Source organism: Neoarius graeffei, chromosome 3, assembly GCF_027579695.1.
Source record: "Neoarius graeffei isolate fNeoGra1 chromosome 3, fNeoGra1.pri, whole genome shotgun sequence".
Taxonomy (NCBI): Eukaryota; Metazoa; Chordata; class Actinopteri; order Siluriformes; family Ariidae; genus Neoarius; species Neoarius graeffei.
The window spans coordinates 32,001,128-32,026,882 of record NC_083571.1 but is presented as its reverse complement, the minus strand read 5'-3'; the positions used below and the strand labels follow the sequence as shown (position 1 = coordinate 32,026,882).

The window sequence follows — 25,755 nt, the reverse complement described above, 5'->3', positions numbered from 1 at the left end:
GCAAAGAGGTGAATGTTAACAAAGCAGCTGCAATATAACCATCTCATCTCATCATCTCTAGCTGCTTTATCCTGTTCTACAGGGTCGCAGGCAAGCTGGAGCCTATCCCAGCTGACTACGGGCGAAAGGCGGGGTACACCCTGGACAAGTCGCCAGGTCATCACAGGGCTGACACATAGACACAGACAGCCATTCACACTCACATTCACACCTACGGTCAATTTAGAGTCACCAGTTAACCTAACCTGCATGTCTTTGGACTGTGGGGGAAACCGGAGCACCCGGAGGAAACCCACGCGGACACGGGGAGAACATGCAAACTCCGCACAGAAAGGCCCTCGCCGGCCACGGGGCTCGAACCCGGACCTTCTTGCTGTGAGGCGACAGCGCTAACCACTACACCACCGTGCCGCCCGCAATATAACCAAATAAGAACAATTTTTTTTCTTACTCTACGGTCACAGTAGCAGGCGACAGTTTGCTCTTCATGTAGTCCGTCTCTTCAAAGTTTGTACATGGGGAAATTGTTCCTCACATTTTTGAGAGTGTGGAACTGAAGAAACATTAGACCTAACGTGACCAGACGTCCCGGTTTGACCGGGACAGTCCCGATTTTCAGTTGCGTGTCCCCAGTCCCGACAAAGGTCTGTCAGGACGCTGAAATGTCCCGGTTTACACCAAACACTAACAAACTGTCCCGGTTACAGTGATCATATATAGCCAACGAGATGTCAATAAAGCTTCTAGCAATTCAGCATCAATGTGTGTGTGTGCGCAGTCAACCTTACAATGTATCTACAGTTATGTTCATAAATATTTGGACAGAGGCAACAGTTTTCTAGTTTTGGTTCTGTACATTACCACAATGAATTTTGAACAAAACAATTGAGATGCAGTTGAAGTTCAGACTTTCAGCTTTAATTCAGTGGGTTGAACAAAATGATTGCATAAAAACGTGAGGAACTAAAGCATTTTTTTAAACACAAGCCCTTCATTTCAGGGGCTCAAAAGTAATTAGACAAATTAAATAATTGTAAATAAAATGTTCATTTCTGGGCGGCACGGTGGTGTAGTGGTTAGCGCTGTCGCCTCACAGCAAGAAGGTCCTGGGTTCGAGCCCCGGGGCCGGCGAGGGCCTTTCTGTGCGGAGTTTGCATGTTCTCCCAGTGTCCGCGTGGGTTTCCTCCGGGTGCTCCGGTTTCCCCCACAGTCCAAAGACATGCAGGTTAGGTTAACTGGTGACTCTAAATTGACCGTAGGTGTGAATGTGAGTGTGAATGGTTGTCTGTGTCTATGTGTCAGCCCTGTGATGACCTGGCGACTTGTCCAGGGTGTACCCCGCCTTTCGCCCGTAGTCAGCTGGGATAGGCTCCAGCTTGCCTGCGACCCTGTAGAAGGATAAAGCGGCTAGAGATAATGAGATGAGATGAGATGTTCATTTCTAATACTTGGTTGAAAATCCTTTGTTGGCAATGACTGCCTGAAGTCTTGAACTCATGGACGTCACCAGACGCTGTGTTTCCTCCTTTTTAATGCTCTGCCAGGCCTTTACTGCAGCGGTTTTCAGTTGCTGTTTGTTTGTGGGCCTTTCTGTCTGAAGTTTAGTCTTTAACAAGTGAAACGCATGCTCAGTTGGGTTGAGATCAGGTGACTGACTTGGCCATTCAAGAATATTCCACTTCTTTGCTTTAATAAACTCCTGGGTTGCTTTGGCTTTATGTTTTGGGTCATTGTCCACCTGTATTATGAAATGCAGACCAATCAGTTTGGCTGGATTTGAGCACACAGTATGTCTCTGAATACCTCAGAATTCATCCGGCTGCTTCTGTCCTGTGTCACATCATCAATAAACACTAGTGACCCAGTGCCACTGGCAGCCATGCATGCCCAAGCTATCACACTGCCTCCGCCATGTTTTACAGATGATGTGGTATGCTTTGGATCATGAGCTGTACCACGCCTTCACCATACTTTTTTCTTTCCATCATTCTGGTAGAGGTTGATCTTGGTTTCATCTGTCCAAAGAATGTTCTTCCAGAACTGTGCTGGCTTTTTTAGATGCTTTTTAGCAAAGTCCAATCTAGCCTTTTTATTCTTGAGGCTTATGAGTGGCTTGCACCGTGCAGTGAACCCTCTGTATTTACTTTCATGCAGTCTTCTCTTTATGGTAGATTTGGATATTGATACGCCTACCTCCTGGAGAGTGTTGTTCACTTGGTTGGCTGTTGTGAAGGGGTTTCTCTTCACCATGGAAATTATTCTGCGATCATCCACCACTGTTGTCTTCTGTGGGCGTCCAGGTCTTTTTGCATTGATGAGTTCACCAGTGCTTTCTTTCTTTCTCAGGATGTACCAAACTGTAGATTTCACCACTCCTAATATTGTAGCAATTTCTCGGATGGGTTTTTTCTGTTTTCGCAGCTTAAGGATGGCTTGTTTCACCTGCATGGAGAGCTCCTTTGACCACATGTTTTCTTCACAGCAAAATCTTCCAAATGCAAGCACCACACTTCAAATCAACTCCAGGCCTTTTATCTGCTTAATTGAGAATGACATAACGAAGGAATTGCCCACACCTGCCCATGAAATAGCCTTGGAGTCAATTGTCCAATTACTTTTGGTCCCTTTAAAAACAGGGTGGCACATGTTAAGGAGCTGAAACTCCTAAACCCTTCATCCAATTTTAATGTGGATACCCTCAAATGAAAGCTGAAAGTCTGGACTTTATGTCCATTATATAAGTACAACTTGAATATGTTTCAGTAAACAGGTAAAAAAAACAAAATTTGTGTCAGTGTCCAAATATATATGGACCTAACTGTATTTGTACAATGTTGCAATATAGAGGCCGCGTTATAACGTTTTTTTTTCGCTAGCGGCTGTCAACTACTACGCGACAATGCCGAACGGATGAGCGCTGGGCGGAGATGTTCGCGCACTTCAAGAGTAGGGAGATTCCTTACAGCAACGTCAGCCAGCTTTGCCATGTGCCTACCTGGCACCAATGCTCCAGCTGAGCGAATATTTTCACTCATAAGCAACACCTGGACTGATGAGAGGAATCGCATGACCGTGCCTACTCTCAAAGCCTTGCTCATTACCCGGGCCAATTTCGACGATACTTGCTTGCAGTTTCACAGCAGGCTCTCGGGCAATAAAGCGCTACTGGAGCAAATTCACTCATCATGTAAATATATGCAATAAAATGGCATCTTCTTTAGGGAGGGTGGGTTGGGTGGCTGTGTTTCTGAAACATTTTTTGTTGTCTTTAATCTGTATCACAGATTGTCTTGACTTGTTTGATGCTGTTGTCAACTCAGGGTTCACGTTTTCAAAATAGTTAATAGCCGACACTGGTTAAGATTAAACAGAGGCATTTTGGGTAAAGGTTCGGAGGTGACAACGATTAGGCTCATGCGCTCATTCCTGTTACAATGCATAGCCTATTGTTTAAAAAAAAGTTCATCGCAGAAAATGTTGATGTTAATATGCAAGCAATGCATTCTCTTGGCGTATTCACAAAGGTGAAATAAAATCAGTTGAAATTTAGGCTATTGGCCTATTCCCTACCATCACATCTGTTGTCTGATTTTCGTACTTTAAGATTAGATTAGATAAAACTTTATTGATCCCTTTGGGAGGGTTCCCTCAGGGAAATTAAGATTAATTTAACTGAATTGTGATAGAAGGAAATGTAGATAACAAGAAAATACTTGATTATTCTCTGAAATGTTGATAAAAGTGAGCTTCTACAAAATGATAAAAGCACCTGTCTGAGCCATGGTTTGAGCCGGCGCACGTTTACATCAAAACGCGTGTGCGTGCACGAGTGTCCCGGTTTTAGAACTTTGCTGCACTTTCTAGTTTTTAGATTAGGCAGCGATGAGAGTTGGGTGGTCACCAAAAAAGCAGAAAACAAGATGGCGCCCGAAGCCGGGGGTCTGGGAGGGATTCCCCCCCCAGGAAAATTTTGAAAAATAAGGCCTTGCAAACCACTTTTCCTGCAATCTGAGCTGTAGTAGATAAAAAAATCTGTTGTCTTTTTTATATATTTACATGATTATGTTTCAAATCAATAGGAGTATTGTTTGAATTCAAAATAAAATCACATTCTACATTCAAGGGTATGGTTATAATTTATGATTAACAAAAATGACAAACTAAATTCACATTAAACGTAAGTTTTATTAATTATCAAAATGTTCAGATATTAAATAAAATTTCTTAGGCAGAAAAGGTCAGTCTCCCTATGTCCTCATTAGCTGCATATGATTTCAAAGTCTTTTGAGATAATATTTAAGTTTTCAAAACTGTCAGCATTAATTCAGATTTACTGACCATCATATACATGTTCAATGTATTAAATCAAACGAATGCTAAGTTTATGGGATCATGTCTATGTACACTTTATACAATTATTTACAGTTCACAGTCACTTCTCATTTTCATTTAATAATTTCCACGACTTCTTTAGCTTTTTGGCCAAAGACGAAAGCTCGTCAGTCCTCTCTCTGTTTTTTATACCAGCATCGATTTCACGTACCTTCGCTTCGTCTCGCTTGTCAATTGTATTCGGCATTATGGAGTAAAAAAAGCCGATACGAAAGAGAAAGTATTTTTAAAGCGCAGCGACGATGAACATGTGCAAGTTTCGATAAAATAGAACGATGCGCGTACTTTTGTAAGAACTGTTATGATTGGCTTTTGTTCTCTCCCACACTCTTGTAAGAACGGCTATGATTGGCTATCATGCTCTCGCCAGCGATGTTTTGGCCAATTACATTGTAGATAACACGTATTCTACCGCGAGACTTAGCGAGACTAAAGATGGCGAAAACGTAAACATGTAACATCGTCGTATGCTTGAGTATCACGAAGGAACATACCCCAACCCCCCCTCAGTGAAAAAAAAAATCTCAACGGATTTGGCATAATATCGATTTTCGTTCAGAAAAAGCGGAAATCCGCCGAAAAGCGGAAAACTCTCATCCCTGATTAGGCCAAACAAAATAATATACATGTTTCCTGGGTTTTCAAAATAGGGTAGTTAGGTAGGGGAAAAAAACAATTGTTTATCCCAAAAATTTACGACAAATTTTCTAGGGTAGGTAGGAAAAAGTGAGAAGTTTCCTTTGAAAACTTATTTTTGCAAAATACTCGTTAAACATTTGCAACGGATCCCAGAATGTCAGAACTGTGTGATTTGCTGTAGGAAACAATATTGTAGTTACTCTATAGTTCTTCATTTGGAAATATTTTTAATTGTTGTGAATATCTTTTGCATTGCAATAGGCTGATTTGACAAGCAAACATTTCTGTCCACCGTGTCGCTTTTTGTTCCGAGGCGAACCTCCATTTTATAGGCACCCGGAAGAATCGATGAAATATACCGCGCATGTGCAAGCGGTCATTTACATCCGACCCTTCGAGGCATGAACACAAGGGTGGCCAGTTTTTCTACTTAAAAATCTAAGATAATCATCATTGTAACACTAGCAAGAATACGCAGCATTGTTCAGCTATGTATTCGATTGCATCTAACGGTGACCCGTCTAGAAATGCCTACGAAATTTGGCTTTGCTGTGACCTTCGGTGTCCGAGTTATAAACGTTTAAAGGTGGGCTGGAGCCATGGATCAAATCAAAACTTAAGTCGCTGAGCAGCGCTTGCACGGTGGCGAATGACTGGCTGAGGCACCGTCCTACCAGGCCGTGCCTGTGCTGGTTTGAAAGGGCTGGGGTAGAGGGAGGTGCGTGTTGGTTGTCAGTTTACTCCTGACGGGCCTCGTGTCTTTCGGCAAATACCGAGTGGTTTATATGACACGCCCTAGCGGTTCTCGTTTGACTCGCCAGGTGGCTGCCAAGCAGGTAGGGTCGGGCGCGAGAAATAGTTTGTTTATCGTGGTCATAAACAGTTGAAGGGTCGCAGTGTTTTTACAGGGTCGGTCGGGTAACCGGAAACACACATATTTTGTTTGGCCTTAGAACATGGCCATTAGAGCAAACTGTATGGTGTGTGTGGGCATTACCGGACGCGTGCTGTACCACTCCACAGGGCTGCTGTACCCCTTCATCACCCAGGGGTGAGCCAGAAGCTGCCTGACTGTTAAACGCCTCTTTGGCTCCACCTACAGGACAAACAAGAACTGCAGTCAACTGTGTGAAGTTCTGTGTGAGAATGAATATTTATGTGGATCAGCAAAAAGGGGAGACACAAGACACTGACCACACACCAGGGGTGGACAAAATGCCCAACTTCATTACACAAGTCAAAAGTACAGATCCCACTGGTCAAATACAAGTGAAAGTTGTCCTATCAAAATTTAAAAAATACTTCAGTATTAAAAGTACATTTTCTGTCAACGCATTGTTGTATTATTGCCACAACGCTTCACGCCTCTGAAGCAACCGACTGGATTATTTTGTGAATTCACAAAATGAACGCATGCTGTGCCATCATGGTGGTTTAAAGGTCCCATGGCATGAAATTTTCACTTTCTGAGGTTTTTTAACGTTAAAATGAGTTCCTCTGACCTTCTTAAGTCACCCCAGTGGCTAGAAATTTCATAATGTGTAAACCAAACTATGCTCAACATTTGAGAATGGCGCGTCAAAACGGCGCGTTGATAAACTCTTCCCTTTACTACGTCAGCAAGGGAGATGATCCCCACGCCCCCCCACTGGATTCCCACCCACTGTATGGATTGCCCCGCCCAGTTGTAGTGAGGAGACCATAGAGGACACAACAACATGGCATCACCTAAGCGAGCGAAACATGGAAATTGCGCTGTACGTGGATGTGACAACAGAAAAGAGTCTGTTTTTACTGCCGACGGGAGAGCCCCTGAAGACGCAGTGGCTTAATTTTATTTACTCCAATAATACGCCGTCGAGTCTACTTAAGACGGTGTATGTTTGTCGGAAGCATTTTCCTGAGGAATCTTTCCACAACTTGGGACAGTACAGGGCAGGTTTTGCACATCAACGGTCACTGAAGCCTGGGTCCGTACCAAGCATCCCTGCCGCATCAGCAACAAACACCAAACAAGTAAGTGTATAACTGGTCGTTTTGCCGTGTTTTAAAATCGGTGCGTTAGCCTAGCAATGGCTACATTAGCTGTGCAGCTAACCGCTTCCTGCAGTTAGCCAGGTAATCTGCGCTACAAAACTAAAGAGCATGCAGCATGCTCTGTTAAACTGAGTTTAGTCTGGAAATTGACTGTAACTTATGAGCTTATGTTTGACTGTTGCTCCGCAATGCATGTCTTCTGTTGGATAAGCGATATGTTGCTGTAGTTGCTGCTTCTATCCTCTTTGGTTATGGAGTGCGTGTTCAAGCCTAGGGTATTATACGTTCGTAAACTACCACTCCGAACACTCTCACTCTCTGTTCTCTGTGTCACGTTGAGTTTACGAAAGGAGTCCGAGGGAGAACGGGGTTTTGTCTTAGCAGCGTGGCTACAGGCGCTGATAGCAGTGAGTATGTGTGCGCGCAGCTTGGTCAAGCCCCTCCCCCCATGGCCCACCCCCACCCTTCCCCGCCTCCTGCTTCTCATTAGCAAAACGACGCACTGGGAAAAGCGCTGAAATGGGGCTTTCTCCCAGGAGGCTATATTTACGTGCCGAGGGTTCATTTCGAGAAAGGCTGCAGATATAACATCCGGAAGCCTCCACGAGCCCGTTTAAAGCATCAACAAACCACCATGCCATGGGACCTTTAATGTTAAGCTAGCTAGTCAGTGAAGCTCCACCTGACATGCTAGCAAACGCTTTTCAAACTCAAAATCATATTTGGTAGCTAACGCTACTAGAAAAGAAAGATTTCTACATTGTGTTTATTGAGCAAGATTATGCTAAAACATATTTCTGAAAGGACTTCAGAGAACTTAACGTTATTCATGTTAGCGTAACTCTGTTTTTACATGCTAACTAAGGGCTCTGCATGCTCTTGCGACAAGGCTTTCGCAGATAGCTTTTCGCAGACAGTTGTAATTTATCGTTGAGTGGGGAGTAATAGGCATGCGCGATGTTATTCACCGCCACAACGCAAGGGGGCGCGAAGTCGCTAGGAGTAGTTGGTGGGTGTGGTTAGTGGAGTGTTTATCCTCCGGTTACTTATAATGACTAGAACTGGAGTCGTATAGATGTCCGTACTTCCTCACGTCCTCGATCAACCGCTCTTCGTGCTGCTCCATCTTCGCTCGTGTTTTTAAAAATGGCGGTCGTGAAAACAAAACAAACCGGGAAAGTAGGGAAGCGGCAGTGCGTGTACAGCGGATGTAGAGTGGACCAATCAGAGCCCTCTTGTCTGCGACGCTGTCTGCGAGGCTTCTGCAGTGATCACAGTTTTTGGGAGGTGCGCGCAGAGCGTCTGCGAAGGGGGGGGGGGCTACGCAGACGCCATCTGCGAGGACTGCGTTGTCAGCATAAATTGGCCATAACAGTCAGTGTGTTTACATGCACATAGAGAAAATCGAATTTCTGCCGTAGCTCGACTGAAATCGAAGTTCTAAATGCCATGGAAACACCTTAGCTCGGCTGAAATCGAACCGAACTGGATTTCTCGTAATTGAGCTACGCGACCTATTTTATGCGATTGTAGCCGAGCTACTTAGTGCATGTAAACCCTATCGAGCTATGTAGTCGAGCTACTTACTTCAGCACTGCCCCTTCCGGAAGTGACGAGTGACGAGACCACAAATGGTTCAACAAGTGCTGAGCTGCTTCGTTGTTGTCCATCTTCTCTCTCTCTCTCGATGTTGCTGTCCTCGTCGTCGTTCTTCTTGTGAACACGGAACTGATAACTTTGTTTATACTCTTGAATAGCTCTTCTTCATGACGACAACCGGAAGTGTACCAACACGATGGGGTATGTAGCGCCACCTGTGGCTCGGGTGCACAATGTACCTCACACAATAGCTCGATTCCCTTGTGTGCACGTAGGATTGGATTTCTCTGGCACCCCTGCTGGGACCCTTAGCTCGATTACCAACAGTAGCTCGATTTGGATGTGCATGTAAACGCACTGAGTGTCCAAGTTAACTAGCTGTGTGTTGACGTTAGCCGTGGACAAGGCTACGGCAGCTTGGCGGGCAAATCCATAGAAAGTCATGTGACTAACCAGACTGCAACACTATTGCAACGTTATCACTAGCTCTAAAAACACAGACAACTTCACGGCAAGCTTTCTCTTGGAATAAAACGTTTACAGACCTCAATATGCTTCCGCAGGTTGGACGGTGAGTTTTTGTAGGCTGTGATGTGGTTCGTTTTAGGTAAACAACGCAAATATTTAAAATGAAACGAATCTTTAATCCTTTCAGAAACTGAAACATGGGTTCTCGGTATGACCATGAGTGCGTGCGTTCTCCAGAAGACCCGCCTCCTTCCATTCTGCCATCAACTGATCGTGTTAAATAATGCTGCAGAGAAATCATTGATCTTGATTTTATACAGTCTATGGACGTGAAGTGACCCTAGTGATTACTGATACTGTCTCAGTGTCACCTGCGAAAAAACCATCGTGTTTTAGAAAAGAAAAGAAAAAAACATCCACTTTCAAAGCTGCTTCATAGTAACGAGGACCTTGGCAGAAATGTAGTGGAGTGAAAAGTACAATATTTGCCTTTAAAATGTAGTGAAGTTTAAAAAAAAAAAAACTCAAGTAAAAGTAGATACTCAAAGTGAACTCAAGTACATTTACTTGAGTACTGTACTTCGTTACTGTCCACCTCTGCCACACACACATACCTGCATCATCTGGTTAAGGAGCAGTACACTTCCAGGAGACAGCCAGTGAGGGTTTTCATAATGGCCTTTCTGCAAGAAAAAAAAAAATTATACATCATTGTCGTCCTGCCTGTTACACCTTAACGTTTCATTTCATTTCTTCAGCTTAACTTCTCATCTCATTATCTGTAGCCGCTTTATCCTGTTCTACAGGGTCGCAGGCAAGCTGGAGCCTATCCCAGCTGACTACGGGCGAAAGGCGGGGTACACCCTGGACAAGTCGCCAGGTCATCACAAGGCTGACACATAGACACAGACAACCATTCACACTCACATTCACACCTACGGTCAATTTAGAGTCACCAGTTAACCTAACCTGCATGTCTTTGGACTGTGGGGGAAACCGGAGCACCCGGAGGAAACCCACACGGACACAGGGAGAACATGCAAACTCCACACAGAAAGGCCCTCGCCGGCCACGGGGCTCGAACCCGGACCTTCTTGCTGTGAGGCGACAGCGCTAACCACTACACCACCGTGCCGCCCTCAGCTTAACTTATGAATAATTATTTCAAAACGTACACATCAGTACAATTGCTTCGCCCTTAACCAGATCACTAGTCAGTTAGCCTACCACCAGCAGCTTCAACTAACAGCTCAATTCACAAACCAGGTGCTTAACACTTTACTCAGGGATGAGAGTGGGTGGTCATCAAAAAAAGCAGAAAACAAGATAAAAGGTATGCGAGGGCGCCGAAGGCACCCGAAGCCAAGGGGGACACCCCCCAGGAAAATTTTTGAAAAATAAGGCCTTACAAACCACTTTTCCTGCAATCTGAGCTGTAGTAGATAAAAAAAAAAAACCTCTGTTGTCTTTTTTATATATTTACATGAAAATATGTTTCAAATCAATAGGAGTATTGTTTGAATTCAAAATAAAATCACATTCTACATTCAAGGGTATGGTTATAATTAATGATCAACAAAAATGACAAACTAAATTCACATTAAACGCAAGTTCTATTAATTATCAAAATGTTCATATATTAAATAAAATTTCTTAGGGTGACTGACCTTTTCTCCCCATGTCCTCATTAAGCCTAAGTCACAACCGGACATATGATTTTTTTTGGCCGTGCGATTTTTGGCGTTTCCCAAATCGCTGCATTTTTTTTGTTCGCGGAGAAAGACGCACGTTGGCCGCAAGTTTGTCTTGCAACCTGAAAAAAACGTAAGCGCCCGTAGAGTTTGTTTGACATGACAAAGAACCTCTGCGGCCGGTCTACGGCTCGAAAATCAGCACGTCACACGCACGCCCTCCGTGCGTTTCTTGCGGTTTTTGCACGTAGACCGGCCGTAGGAGCACGTACGGCCGGTTGTGACCGAGGCTTTAGTTGCATATTTCTTCAAAAAGTCTTGAAATATTTAAGGTTTTCAAAACTGTCAGCATTAATTCAGATTTACTGACTATCATATACATGTTCAATGTATTAAATCAAACGAATGCTAAGTTTATGGGATAATGTCTATGTACACTTTATACAATTATTTATAGTTCACAGTCACTTCTCATTTTCATTTGATCATTTCGACGACTTCTTCAGCCTTTTGGCCAAAGACAAAAGCTCATCAGTCCTCTCTTTTTTTCCTTTTTCTTTCATTGGCAAGCTGCTCCTGTGTTTTTACATGGTCTAATCTAATGGATGTGGGTACTTTTGTAAGAACTGCTATGATTGGCTATCATGCTCTCGCCATCGATGTTTTGGCCAATTACATTGTAGAGAACACGTATTCTACCACGAGACTTAGCGAGACTAAAGATGGCAAAAATGTAAACATGTAACATCGTCGTAGAAATGAATTACACTTGAGTATCACGAAGGAACATACCCCAACCTCCCTCAATAAATGGGGAAAAAAAAAAACCTCTCTCAACGGATTTGGCATAATATAAAAAGGTTGATTTTTACTCAGAAAAAGCGGAAAACTCTCATCCCTGTTTCCTATGTACTGCAGATAAAGGGGTGTTCACACGGCACATATTTGCACCGATGTATTTTGTTGCGATATATCTTACACCGGTGTAAATTTTGTGGAGCGTTCACACGTCACAAACCTGCTTACTAGAGAGAAGCGTGTCAGCACCGGTGCAGCTCCACTTGCGTTCACACGGCGGTTTTTGCGACCGTGCTGTACAATAGTAATAACGCGGAAATGAAATATGCGCATGCGTGAAAATGTACTTCCTTTTCCCGGTTGTCATGGCATCACCAAGCGCCGGGAAAACAACGTGGATGAAGACACCAGTGTTGCCAGATACTGCTGACGTTTTCCAGCCCAAAATATGTTCAAATCCGCCAAAATGCACTTAAAACCGCCCAATCTGGCAACACTGGAAGACACGCAGTTCTGTTGTTGTTGATATTCGCCATTTTGGAAGCGCAAAATACCAGGATGCAAATTATGCAATGCCCGTATGTAAATCAACTCTCCTCATGCGTAGCGAGTCGACCCCTGTAGCGTTCAGACGTCCCATTTTATATCGGTGCTGCCCCGCAAACTAGCATTTACTCCGGAGTAAATTTCTTAAACCACCTCCCGAGCAGGGTTAGATTTGCACCGGTTTAAGCAGCTTTCAGGGGCTACACCGGTACAACTTTGTACCGTGTGAACGCTCTACCGGGGCAGCCCCGGTGCTACACCGGAGTAAAAGTTGCCGTGTGAACACCCCTTAAGACCAGGAGCCGGTTTCACTAAGATAGACTATGACTATAACTTAGACAGAGGGTATAGTCGGACTTAGCATAGACGTCTAACAAAAACTGTTGCACAAAGCAGTTAAGACTCTGACTATCTTAAGTCGTACTATGCCGCAAAGGATTGTTGGTAATTTAAGACTCTTTTCAAAACAAACAAAAAAAAAGGCGGACAGCAACCGGTCAGTGCCGTTCACGCACTCAGTGAATTTAGCCATTCTTGAAGAATTTAATTCCTACAAAGGGGTTTTGTTGGGGAAATTCAATGAGGAGTGTACCAACAAAAAGAAACATGAGGTGTGGAACAAAAATCACCGATGCGGTGAACAGCGTTAACCCCGCTGCGGTACGAGACGTGTCAGCTGTGCAGAAGAGTTTTAAAAATATGGTGCCAGAAGCAAAAAAGGAAATATACAAGCGGAAAACGGGACCCCCAACGGGAGGAGGGAAAGCGAAGAAACTAAAAGTCACCACCGAAATGGTGATAGAGATCTACGGAGGCGAGTCGCCGTTATCATCTACAACCCCGATTCCAAAAAAGTTGGGACAAAGTACAAATTGTAAATAAAAATGGAATGCAATAATTTACAAATCTCAAAAACTGATATTGTATTCACAATAGAACACCGACAACATATCAAATGTCGAAAGTGAGACATTTTGAAATTTCATGCCAAATATTGGCTCATTTGAAATTTCATGACAGCAACACATCTCAAACAAGTTGGGACAGGGGCAATAAGAGGCTGGAAAAGTTAAAGGTACAAAAAAGGAACAGCTGGAGGACCAAATTGCAACTCATTAGGTCAATTGGCAATAGGTCATTAACATGACTGGGTATAAAAAGAGCATCTTGGAGTGGCAGCGGGTCTCAGAAGTAAAGATGGGAAGAGGATCACCAATCCCCCTAATTCTGCACCGACAAATAGTGGAGCAATATCAGAAAGGAGTTCGACAGTGTAAAATTGCAAAGAGTTTGAACATATCATCATCTACAGTGCATAATATCATCAAAAGATTCAGAGAATCTGGAAGAATCTCTGTGCGTAACAGTCAAGGCCGGAAAACCATACCGGGTGCCCGTGATCTTCGGGCCCTTAGACGGCACTGCATCACATACAGGCATGCTTCTGTATTGGAAATCACAAAATGGGCTCAGGAATATTTCCAGAGAACATTATCTGTGAACACAATTCACCGTGCCATCTGCCGTTGCCAGCTAAAACTCCATAGTTCAAAGAAGAAGCCGTATCTAAACATGATCCAGAAGCGCAGACGTCTTCTCTGGGCCAAGGCTCATTTAAAATGGACTGTGGCAAAGTGGAAAACTGTTCTGTGGTCAGACGAATCAAAATTTGAAGTTCTTTATGGAAATCAGGGACGCCGTGTCATTCGGACTAAAGAGGAGAAGGACGACCCAAGTTGTTATCAGCGCTCAGGTCAGAAGCCTGCATCTCTGATGGTATGGGGTTGCATTAGTGCGTGTGGCATGGGCAGCTTACACATCTGGAAAGACACCATCAATGCTGAAAGGTATATCCAGGTTCTAGAGCAACATATGCTCCCATCCAGACGACGTCTCTTTCAGGGAAGACCTTGCATTTTCCAACATGACAATGCCAAACCACATTCTGCATCAATTACAGCATCATGGCTGCGTAGAAGAAGGGTCCGGGTACTGAACTGGCCAGCCTGCAGTCCAGATCTTTCACCCATAGAAAACATTTGGCGCATCATAAAACGGAAGATACGACAAAAAAGACCTAAGACAGTTGAGCAACTAGAATCCTACATTAGACAAGAATGGGTTAACATTCCTATCCCTAAACTTGAGCAACTTGTCTCCTCAGTCCCCAGACGTTTACAGACTGTTGTAAAGAGAAAAGGGGATGTCTCACAGTGGTAAACATGACCTTGTCCCAACTTTTTTGAGATGTGTTGTTGTCATGAAATTTAAAATCACTTAATTTTTCTCTTTAAATGATAAATTTTCTCAGTTTAAACATTTGATATGTCATCTATGTTCTATTCTGAATAAAATATGGAATTTTGAAACTTCCATATCATTGCATTCTGTTTTTATTTACAATTTGTACTTTGTCCCAACTTTTTTGGAATCGGGGTTGTACATCACTCCTCCATCTGCGCGAGTCTCTTCAATTTAAGTTGCAGTCTTTCCTTTTGGAGCGACTGCAACTTAAATTGAAGAGACTCGCGCAGATGGAGGAGTGATGTAGTAGTGTGTGTGTGTGTTAGTGTATGAGAGAGAAGTGATGAGTGGTGATGTAATTATATGCATAAATGAATTGATATATTTATATTATTTATAAGTAATAAAATGAATAAGCTGGCATTACACTGTTTGTTCTTTATTGAATACTTTATAGTTAGATTATAATAGCCTAAATTTGTGTATTACATACTTGCACTTCACTGCCTTAACATTTCAAGCTTTCTTGTAGTTATTGACATTGATGGCACTTATGGCTTGACTGTTTTTTTTTTAAATTAAATTTTATTCATTTAAGAAAGTATGTCCAGTAATAATAGTAACAATAGTAATAATAACAAGAACACAATAACAAGAACAACACTATAATAATAATAATAATAACAACAACAACAACACCACCACCACCACCACACACACACTGATTCACACACTATTTCAGTTATTACCATGGTGATATAGCCCTTAGACCCATATTAGACTGGGGGGAGGGTGTCTTACTTTTTAAGCCTAAAATTAGACTTAAAAAATTAGTCTTAACTTTTGTGAAACTGTCTTACTTGCATTAGACTGGTCTATAAAGAAACTTAAGACCAATCTTAACCCATAGACCAGTCTAAACTACTTTAGTGAAACCGGCTGCAGGAGTTAATTGAGATGTTAAATGGCTTATTAATGATTGGTTGCTTGTAACTGAAGCCCCGCCCTTGTTTACCAAGTGATGCGTCACCTGTCAATCACACATGTGTATCGGTACAGTGTATCTTTAGCCTACTTACTGTGATTTTTCTGTACAGCACCATACAGTTATCATCGTCAAACGGGAGATAGCCGCACAGCAGCGCAAACAGCAGCACGCCCATACTCCAAACATCCGCCTAGAGCAAAGGGCACACGATATGAACATATAACAAACTTCAACAATGTGAGTGACTATCAGAGACACAAATCACACACACACACCTCTGAACCGATATATGATTTGCCCTGGATGAGTTCCGGGGCTGCGTAGGCAGGGCTTCCACAGCATGTCATAAGTTCATAACCGAGACCACCCTACAGAAAAACATCATCAACATCATCATCACAATTTCACTCTACAGGACACGTTCATATAACCATGAGTGAGTGTGTGATTATTTAAACATCTTATTCGACTTCAATCATCATGTCTAAGCTGAAAGAGAGGGCATTTTCATTGTCAGACATATTACAGCCACCATACTGAACCCAACTGGCACACGACATGAGCCAAATCCATGACTATATTACAAGTGAGCTCTTTAGAAACATCTCAAGAGAAAAAAACAAAAAAAACAAAAAAAAAACCTTTGGTTTGGCGCAGAGCCCAAAGTCAATCAGCTTCAGATTGTGATCCTCATCAATCAGTAGGTTTTCCTAGAGAAAACACACAAATTAGATGAAGGAAAGTGTCCCTTAAAGCGAACACAAATAGTTTTAATGTGGATTGGCTGGCGTACAGGCTTGAGGTCACGGTGGGCGTATCCCTGACTGTGGACGTAGGCCAGCGCCGATACGATCTGACGGAAGAACACACGAGTCTCGTCCTCCGACAGACGGGCTTTCGCTACGATGTAATCAAACAGCTCTCCTCCAGGACAATACTGAGGGACGGGGGGGGAATATATATCATATCTCTCTCTCTCACACACACACACACGTCACAGTCACATGGTGTATGAGGTCTATGGAGACATTTCTACAACAAACAATTGTACCACGCTATATAGATATTCTCAACAAACACCACACACACCTCAAGCACCATGTATATCTTGTTGGGCGTCTCAATGACGTGGTAAAGGCGACACACGTGCTGATGACTGAGGTTCTTCATAGCTTCGATCTCCGTCTTCACGCGAGGCAGGTCATCCTGCAAAGAGTTATCACTTTTACTGTACATACACAGGAGTATTCAGTGCGTTTCATTCAAACCATGACACATTTGTGTCCTTGTTACACTTCAATGAGGCAGAACTCACTCCAAGAACTTTCTTTTCCATGATTTTGATGGCCACTTGCTCGCCTGTCAGGATGTGTCTGCCGAGTTTAACCTTCGCAAAACCACCTACAGAGGGATTCAATCAGATTTATCCATGGTGTCCAAAAGACAGTTCCCTCTCTTATATACAGTGGTGGGCAAAAGTTTACATACCCCAACAGAATGTTTCGTTTCTTGCCTATTTCTAAGAGAAATTGAATGATAATACACAAAAACCTTTATTTCACTTGTGGTTAATGGTTGGCTGAAGCCATTTATTGTCAAGAAAATGTCAACTCTTTTTAAACCATTATGACAACAAAAAAACTACACAAATGACCCTGATCAAAAGTTTACATACCCCAATTCTTAATACTGTGTATTTCCCCCTTTAACATCAATAACAGCTTGAAGTCTTTTGTGATAGTTGTCAATGAGTCTCTTTATCTTTTCAGATGGTAAAGCTGCCCATTCTTCTTGGCAAAAAGCCTCCAGTTCCTGTAAAGTCTGGGGCCGTCTTGCATGGACTGCACGTTTGAGGTCTCCCCAGAGTGGCTCAATAATGTTGAGGTCAGGAGACTGAGATGGCCACTCTAAGACCTTCACTTTATGCTGTTGTAGCAACTGACAAGTTGATTTGGCCTTGTGTTTTGGATCATTGTCGTGCTGGAATGTCCAAGTTCGTCCTATGCGCAGCTTCCGGGCTGAGGCGTGTAGATTTTCCTCCAGTATTTTTTGATAAGTGACTGCATTCATCCTGCCATCAACTCTTACCAAATTTCCAGTGCCTTTGTAGTTCACACATCCCCAAAACATCAGAGATCCACCACCATGTTTCACTGTGGGAATGGTGTACTTTTCATCACAGGCCTTGTTGATTCCTCACCAGATGTAGCGTTTAGTGTTGTGCCCAAAAAGTTCAATTTTGGTCTCATCACTCCACACAACTTTTTGCCGGAAGGTTTGGGGTGTGTCTCTGTGCAGTCTGGCATATCGTAGACGGGCTTCTTTGTGGCATTTGCGTAGAAGGGGCTTTCTTCTGGCAACAAATTGTGTACAGGTTTTCAGGCCAATTCACAGGGGTATGTAAACTTTTGATCAGGGTCATTTAGGTAGTTTTTGTTGTTTTCATGGTTTTCAAAGAGTAAACGCAGTAATGGATGCAATAAATAGCTTCAGCCAACCATTAACCACAAGTGAAATAAAGGTTTTTGTGTATCATCATTCAATTTCTCTTAGAAATAGGCAAGAAACGAAACATTCTGTTGGGGTATGTAAACTTTTGCCCACCACTGTATATATATCTCCCTCACACACAGACAGCAAGAGGCAGAAAAGTTACCTGATCCAATGGTTTCATAAACCTCATAGTATTTGAGGAGCTCAGAGGCGTCGTCCATAGGCATGCTCTCACGTTTTTCTGCAATACACAAGAGTAAAAATACAAGAGATCCTTATACAATATCTGAATGCTGTCAAGTAATCGTAGTCTTTTTTTTCCTTCCCACCTCATTTTTAAGACAAACATGCATGACTATTACACACTGATTTTTTGTGTGTGATGTATGTATCACACACACACTATATATATTTTTTCTTAATATAAATTTTTTTTATCTGATTTTACAAGTAAGGTGAGAGAGAAACGGCATTAAGATTCTTCTATACGTCTTGGACATATAGTGAATTGACAAAAAAAAAAAAATCTTTGAATCTTGAATACATACGTGTGTGCGTGTGAGATTTTTTATATAGTTGTCGACTTACGACTGCGTTTGGTGATGACTGACTAGTCGTAAACCGATCTGGTCGCAAGTCGGCCTGTGTTAAATGAATGCAAGTATATTGTGATGTGTAATGATATTGTAATCATCTTAAAGTCTTATTTTATCAACATTTTCTTATTTCATTACCTTGGCTCATTATTTGGTTTAAGTCAAAACACTGCATACTACACTGCGTACAGTACAATTCGTTTAATATGTGCAAAACAAAAAATACAAAATACAGGTGTGAAAAATAGAAAACATTTTAGTTGGAAACGTACCAAAATACAAATGTAAAACATAGCAAAATACAAAACTTAGTGACCGCTGGCATCACTGGTGCTTAGCTGTGGGTCGTCTACATCGTCATCAGCTGTTGCAACGCTAGGGCTGGCGGGAGCATTTGCTCGTTTCATAAACCAGGAGCTGGGGCGGAAACTGTTGTACGTGGCGAGAGGCTGGGCGCTGCCAGGAGCTGGGGCGGAAACTGTCGTACGCTCAGCTGGGAAACACTTGCCAGTCATAACCAGACGGTTGTAAAGTCGATCGGTCGTAAGTTGCATAGGTCGTATGTCGATGACTACCTGTATGTATGTGTGTGTGTATATATATATATATATATATATATATATATATATATATATATATATATATATATATATATATAAAAACATATAAATAACTGGGTCATTATTTGAAGGAATGTGAATGTAGCTATATACTTAGTGATTTCTACTTAGTGACTTTGGGAGGTCCAGAACAAGGTCACGACCAGTTCTGATCAAGGGAGTCGAGGTGGAGGCTGTGGATTCCTACAAGTACCTCGGGCTGTGGCTGGACAGCAAGCTGGACTGGACTTATAACACCAACCACCTGTACAGGAAGGGACAGAGCAGGCTGTACTTCCTGAGGAGGCTGCGGTCCTTTAACATCTGCAGGAAACTCCTGTGGATGTTCCATCAGTCTGTGGTCGCCAGTGTCCTGTTTTACACCGTGGTGTGCTGGGGGGGCAGCACATCCAAGAAGGACACATCCAGGCTGGACAAACTGATCAGGCGGGCCGGCTCTGTGGTCGGCATGAAGCTGGACTCTCTGGTGACGGTGGCAGAGAAGAGGTCTATGGACAAACTGTTGAACATCATGGACGATGCCAGTCACCCTCTGCACACCGTCATCAGCAACCAGAGGAGCCTGTTCAGTGACAGAATGCTCCTTCCCAAGAGCAGGACAAACAGACTCAAAAACTCCTTTGTCCCTCACGCCATCAGACTGTACAACTCCTCTCTGGGGGGGGAGGAGGGGTAACAGGAGGACAGTTTAAAAAAAAAAAAAAGGGCGGCACGGTGGTGTAGTGGTTAGCGCTGTCGCCTCACAGCAAGAAGGTCCGGGTTCAAGCCCCGTGGCCGGCGAGGGCCTTTCTGTGTGGAGTTTGCATGTTCTCCCCGTGGGTTTCCTCCGGGTGCTCCGGTTTCCCCCACAGTCCAAAGACATGCAGGTTAGGTTAACTGGTGACTCTAAACTGACCCTAGGTGTGAATGTGAGTGTGAATGGTTGTCCAGCTTGCCTGCGACCCTGTAGAACAGGATAAAGCGGCTAGAGATAATGAGACGAGACATTGTTGTCTTATTGCCACAACGCTTACAAAACCTAACGCCGTTACCAAAGACAGAAATGTGAATTCACAAAATGAACGCATGTTGTGCCATCATGGTGGTTTAACGCAGCGTTTCTCAACCTTTTTTCGGTCACGGCACCCTTCAGAAGTATGCAAATTCTCAAGGCACCCCCATATAAAATATATGCAGTCACACTGACCATACACTGACCCTGGCAGTGACGTTGTGACATGGGAAAGGGGGCCGTGAAACAAATTTTGATGATGCATGAGGCGGCAATGATCTACATTATTGTACCTATCGTTTTTTAATTCATTTTTTTTATTACAATGTTAGAATAAGGGGCGGCACAGTGGTTAGCGCGGTCGCCTCACAGCAAGAAGGTCCGGGTTCGAGCCCCGTGGCCGGCGAGGGCCTTTCTGTGTGGAGTTTGCATGTTCTCCCCGTGTCCGCGTGGGTTTCCTCCAGGTGCTCCGGTTTCCCCCACAGTCCAAAGACATGCAGGTTAGGTTAACTGGTGACTCTAAATTGACCGTAGGTGTGAATGTGAGTGTGAATGGTTGTCTGTGTCTATGTGTCAGCCCTGTGATGACCTGGCGACTTGTCCAGGGTGTACCCCGCCTTTCGCCCGTAGTCAGCTGGGATAGGCTCCAGCTTGCCTGCGACCCTGTAGAACAGGATAAAGCGGCTAGAGATAATGAGATGAGATGCAAATACCTAATTTAATTTATCTAGAAGTTTTTTCTCTATTTCTATTCTCTGTTTATCCTGTAATGATGCTACTGGAATTTTTATTTCCCTGAGGGAACCCTCCCAAAGGGATCAATAAAGTTCTATCTAATCTTTTATAGCTAGTTGAATGATACTAATATCCTTTTACAGAAATTTAGGAGTCGATTCAGTACTCGATTCAGACTGTTGCGAATCGGTTCATACGATACTCAGCTTTTTTTCAGGCTCACGATGAAATAGTAGGCTCAATAAATCGCACTAACCTCTCACGTCAACTCCATTTTCCGACATTAATTCATCCGTGTTCAAACTTGCTACAAATCAATTTCAATTTGTGGAATCGACTCTAAAGCTTCAGTGTCGACTCGCCATTCACATTCACAGCGCCTGGGAATCAACGAATCGGAGAATCGACTTTATGGTATCGAGTCCCCTCCCAGTTCGACTAAATGCTGTAAACTTTCCAGCTCTTCCAGCAGTCTTTACTGAATTCGTGCATTATAAAGAGCACTTCAAGTGAAATTAAATAAATAAAGAAATAAATATTTATTGACGTTTCTGATGCAAACTTCTTGGCCGACATTTTATGTAGACTAACATTAAACACATCACATAATGAACTGTCAAGGAAGCTAATTATTATTCAGCTAAACACAATTAAAAAAACAACTCACCGTTCGTATCCTGAATTTAAATCCTTCACGACGAAATTTTATGAACAAAATACACAAACTTTTTTTTTTTAAAAAAAACCTGAAATGAACTAAATTACCGTCCAAACGCCGAAGAGATTTTGAATTTACCACTCTGCTCCTGCGTCACTTCCGGTTTCCGCTTAGAATAAAAGTCTCGCTGAAAACATCAAAATAACGCCGTTAAAAAACAAAGCAACATTAAAGAAGAGACGTATGAATAATTTTCGTAAATTATGAATAAAAACGTAAAAATATCATAAGATATGTAATTATAAGTTTATTGAATACAAATCAACTTGCAATAAATCCATCGTATAGAGGACAAGAAGTGTCATGGAGATAGTAATAAAGCATTTCATTAATTAATAACTATTTGTGCAATAAAAAGAGGAATTAAAAAGGATTTATAAATTTAATCCATCAATAAATAGTTGGGGGGGGGGAATCACTCACACACACACCAATCAGCCATAAAATTCAAAACACAGACAGGTAAAGTGAATTGTTTTATGTTGTTACGGTCAACGGCACCTGTCAAGCGGTGGGATATATTAGGCAAATTGTGATGGCGAGATGACTGGGGGGTGGCACGGTGGTGTAGTGGTTAGCGCTGTCGCCTCACAGCAAGAAGGTCCTGGGTTCGAGCCCCGGGGCCAGCGAGGACCTTTCTGTGTGGAGTTTGCATGTTCTCCCCGTGTCCGCGTGGGTTACCTCCGGGTGCTCCGGTTTCCCCCACAGTCCAAAGACATGCAGGTTAGGTTAACTGGTGACTCTAAATTGACCGTAGGTGTGAATGTGAGTGTGAATGGTTGTCTGTGTCTATGTGTCAGCCCTGTGATGACCTGGCGACTTGTCCAGGGTGTACCCCGCCTTTCGCCCGTAGTCAGCTGGGATAGGCTCCAGCTTGTCTGCGACCCTGTAGAAGGATAAAGCGGCTAGAGATGATGAGATGAGAGATGACTGGGCCTGAGCATCTCCAAAATGGCACATCTTGTGAGGTGTTCCCGGTATACAGTGTTCTGCGTTATGACAAATCCATTCTGAGGGCTTCAGCCATCAAAGTTTCTAGGAAAGAATTACAGTCATGGTTTCCCATTGCCTTCTACTGAATTATGATAGATGTTTTCTCCTCTCAACCATTCACACCTTTCTGGTTTAGCCAGCATTAACTTTTTCAGCAGTTTGTGCTACAGTAGCTCTTCTGCAGGATTGGACCATTTGGGCTAGTCTTCGTGCCCCATCTGAATCAATGAGCCTTCGACATCCGTGACCCTGTCGCCGGTTCACCAGTTGTCCTTCCTTGGACCACTTTTGTTCAGTACTAACCACTGCATACCAGGAACACCCCACAAGATGTGCCATTTTGGAGATGCTCAGACCCAGTCATCTAGCCATCACAATTTAGCCTTTATCAGTTACTCAGATCCTTATGCTCGCCATTTTTTCTGCTTCCAACACACCAGCTTCAACAACTGACTGTTCTCTTACTGCCAAATTTATCCCATCCTTTGACAGGTTCCGCTGTAATGAGATAATCAGTGTTATTCACTCACTTCACCTGTCAGTGGTTTTAATTTTATGGCTGATTGGTGTAACACACACACACATATATATATATATATATATATATATATATATATATATATATATATATATATATATATATATATATATATATATATATATATATTTTTGTTTGTTTGTTTGTTTGTTTGTTTGTTTGTTTGTGTGTGTGTGTGTGTGTGTGTGTGTATAATCTTTATCTGTTTTTTACAAGTAAGGTGAGAGAGAAACGGCATTTCAATTCTCCTATATGTCCTGGATATATAGTGAATTGACAATAAAGAATCTTTGAACATGTGAATTGTGTTGTTATATACCTTTATTTCGTTGAGGACTATAGAGAGGAGTGGTAGTATTATAATACTTGCATTTGTGCATAAAGTATTTTTATGCACACATTTTTAAAAAAAGATTAACTTGATCATATAAAATATATATTTTCCTCAGAATTGAAGTCATGAAAGCCAAATAAAACATGTTTAAAGGGAAAAATCTCAATTATACTTAAAGCACATAATAATGTTTGTAGATCTGACCAGATTTTTTTTTCAATGTGGCAGCAGAACCAAACTAAGTGTTTTGATGTTTTACAGGAAGAGCATTTATCATGTGATCGTTTTAAATTCTATGAATAAAAATTTATGAGAGACCTCTGTCACTTCATTAGAAGATATTTTAAAGACAGGGTCCAAACACTTTTCCAGGGGATGTCATGGATGAACCCAGTCCAGTAGGAAAGGAACTGTCACAATATTTTCCTGGAACAAGGTTGTGATGTCTTGATTGTTCCTACTAATCCTGGGTGAGAAGCAAATCTGTCTTATAGCTGATGTACAGTACATGGGTCCAAATGTGGTACAACTGGCAAAGCAGCAGATGATTGTTGGCTCTTCAACAACATCACAACTCCTTGAGGTATAATACCATCAACAATGGTGGCAAATTCGAAGAATAATTAAGGAAAAGACCATTCTGACTCAGATGTTGAGAAAACCAGCAGAATGCCATGGTTCACCCATTTTTCTAAGTAAAGAGACTTACAGAATGTCTTTGTTATTCCAAATTAAATAATAATGTGGAGAACAATTTGTAAGTACAACCACAGTCCGTCTAGAAACTACAAATCCCATCAACCCACTTCTGCGTTGACCTACGTCACGCCTGGGTGGGATCATCTATGTCACTTCCTCCACGACTCCATAAGGGACCCGGAAATCCACCATACTTTCTCTTTGGCTTCTGTAACCACGCGGGAACAGACATAAAAAGAGGCATTCTCTCATCGGACCGTCCGAAACCACGACTTCTTTCTTGCAAGAAGAAAGATTCAGCGCGGTTTTTGTTTACCTTTGGCCACGGTAGACTCTAGAATCGCGTGATTTTAAACTCAGATTGAGTTACAACCGGTTTTTTATTCGTATTATAGTAACGTTACGAACTGCCGCCCAAGCAGTTTAATTTAAAAGTTAGAAGCGACCGGATCCTTCTAATAAAAGCGCTGTGCACATTATTTGATCAGAGACTTCTCCTCCACGAACTACGAAGCGTTCGGACCAAGAATTCTCTGCGTTTCCACGGAATCGACTCCACAACGGTGAAACTCCAAAAGTCTCGGAACATCTCTTCATAATCTTGCGTAGAGGCAAGATACTAAGTAAGGCTGGCAAATTTTGGGCATAAAACTAGTCTTAGGAATTAGCTTTATGAAGCAGTGTGAATTTAAACTCAGGAACTGTTTAAGTGTGCACACTGATTTCTGTGTTCCATAATTGTTCTATGTTATCTCAGTCGTTTGTTTAATAGATAGGTTTTGCAAGCTTCTTCTATTCCTTCCTAACACTCTTAATTTCATTCTTACACATATTTTGACCTCATCAAGATTTCAGTGGATTTAGTAATGTATAAGCTAGTGAATTAGCAATCAGAGCTAATTCTTTTGTTGTAGGCCACAGGCCTCTCACACACATGTGGAGTTAGCTACCAGAGCTAATTCTTTTGTTTCCACCACGTGGACACAAACACATCTTAGCTAGCAAACAACGCTAACTCTTTTGTTCTACTTAGAAACATGTGGTCACGACCCCCCACACCTCAGATAACACATACAAACACACACACACACCTCAGATAAGATTCCAATCACTCTCACACACACACACACACACACACCGTTTATGCTTGCTTATATGTATATATCTGCTGACATTATTCATTTTTATCTTTGTTATAATAAATTCAATTATTGTTGAAACTGTGTGTTTATTGTTGTACCAATATTTTTGAAGTACCCAATCTCAAAGAATTCCAAGGTGCATATGAGTTGTGTAATATGGTAAGTGATCATAATAATTTGGAATATACCATAATTTAGCTGTTTGGTAATTTATTATTAAGCACCAAAATTAATGGTATTAATTAATGAGACTGATTCAATGAGACTGATTTAATGAGATTAATTAATGAGACTGATTTAATGAGACTGATTTAATGAGATTGATCACTTAATTACCAATTGCACCTACAGTTGAAACCGTATATTTACATACACTTTAGGAAAAGACACAATCTTTTTTTTCTCATAGTCAGACATGAAATCAGACATTCACTTTAACTTTTTCATGTCTGTCTGAGTATTTAAAATTATTTCAATGTACTTAATGCCAAATT

General features: G+C 42.2%; 1 protein-coding gene across 3 annotated transcripts in view; it reads right to left on the bottom strand.

Annotated features, from left to right (window-relative positions):
• Positions 1–21,650, bottom strand: part of melk (maternal embryonic leucine zipper kinase) — a 29,760-nt gene extending 8,110 nt beyond the window's left edge. Inside the window, exons 1-11 of one of the 3 annotated variants that reach the window (XM_060916673.1) lie at positions 21,505–21,650; positions 18,484–18,537; positions 18,059–18,136; positions 16,718–16,803; positions 16,492–16,608; positions 16,196–16,339; positions 16,044–16,112; positions 15,678–15,770; positions 15,494–15,592; positions 9,750–9,818; positions 6,029–6,127 (exon numbers count right to left, since the gene is read on the bottom strand). In XM_060916673.1, coding sequence (XP_060772656.1) covers positions 6,029–6,127; positions 9,750–9,818; positions 15,494–15,592; positions 15,678–15,770; positions 16,044–16,112; positions 16,196–16,339; positions 16,492–16,608; positions 16,718–16,803; positions 18,059–18,122 — 840 coding nt within the window. In that variant the 5' untranslated portion in view covers positions 18,123–18,136; positions 18,484–18,537; positions 21,505–21,650. The remainder of the gene's footprint in view (positions 1–6,028; positions 6,128–9,749; positions 9,819–15,493; positions 15,593–15,677; positions 15,771–16,043; positions 16,113–16,195; positions 16,340–16,491; positions 16,609–16,717; positions 16,804–18,058; positions 18,137–18,483; positions 18,538–21,504) is intronic. The other 2 variants (XM_060916671.1, XM_060916674.1) reach the window with 2 other exon arrangements.
• Between the last annotated feature and the right edge of the window lie 4,105 nt (positions 21,651–25,755).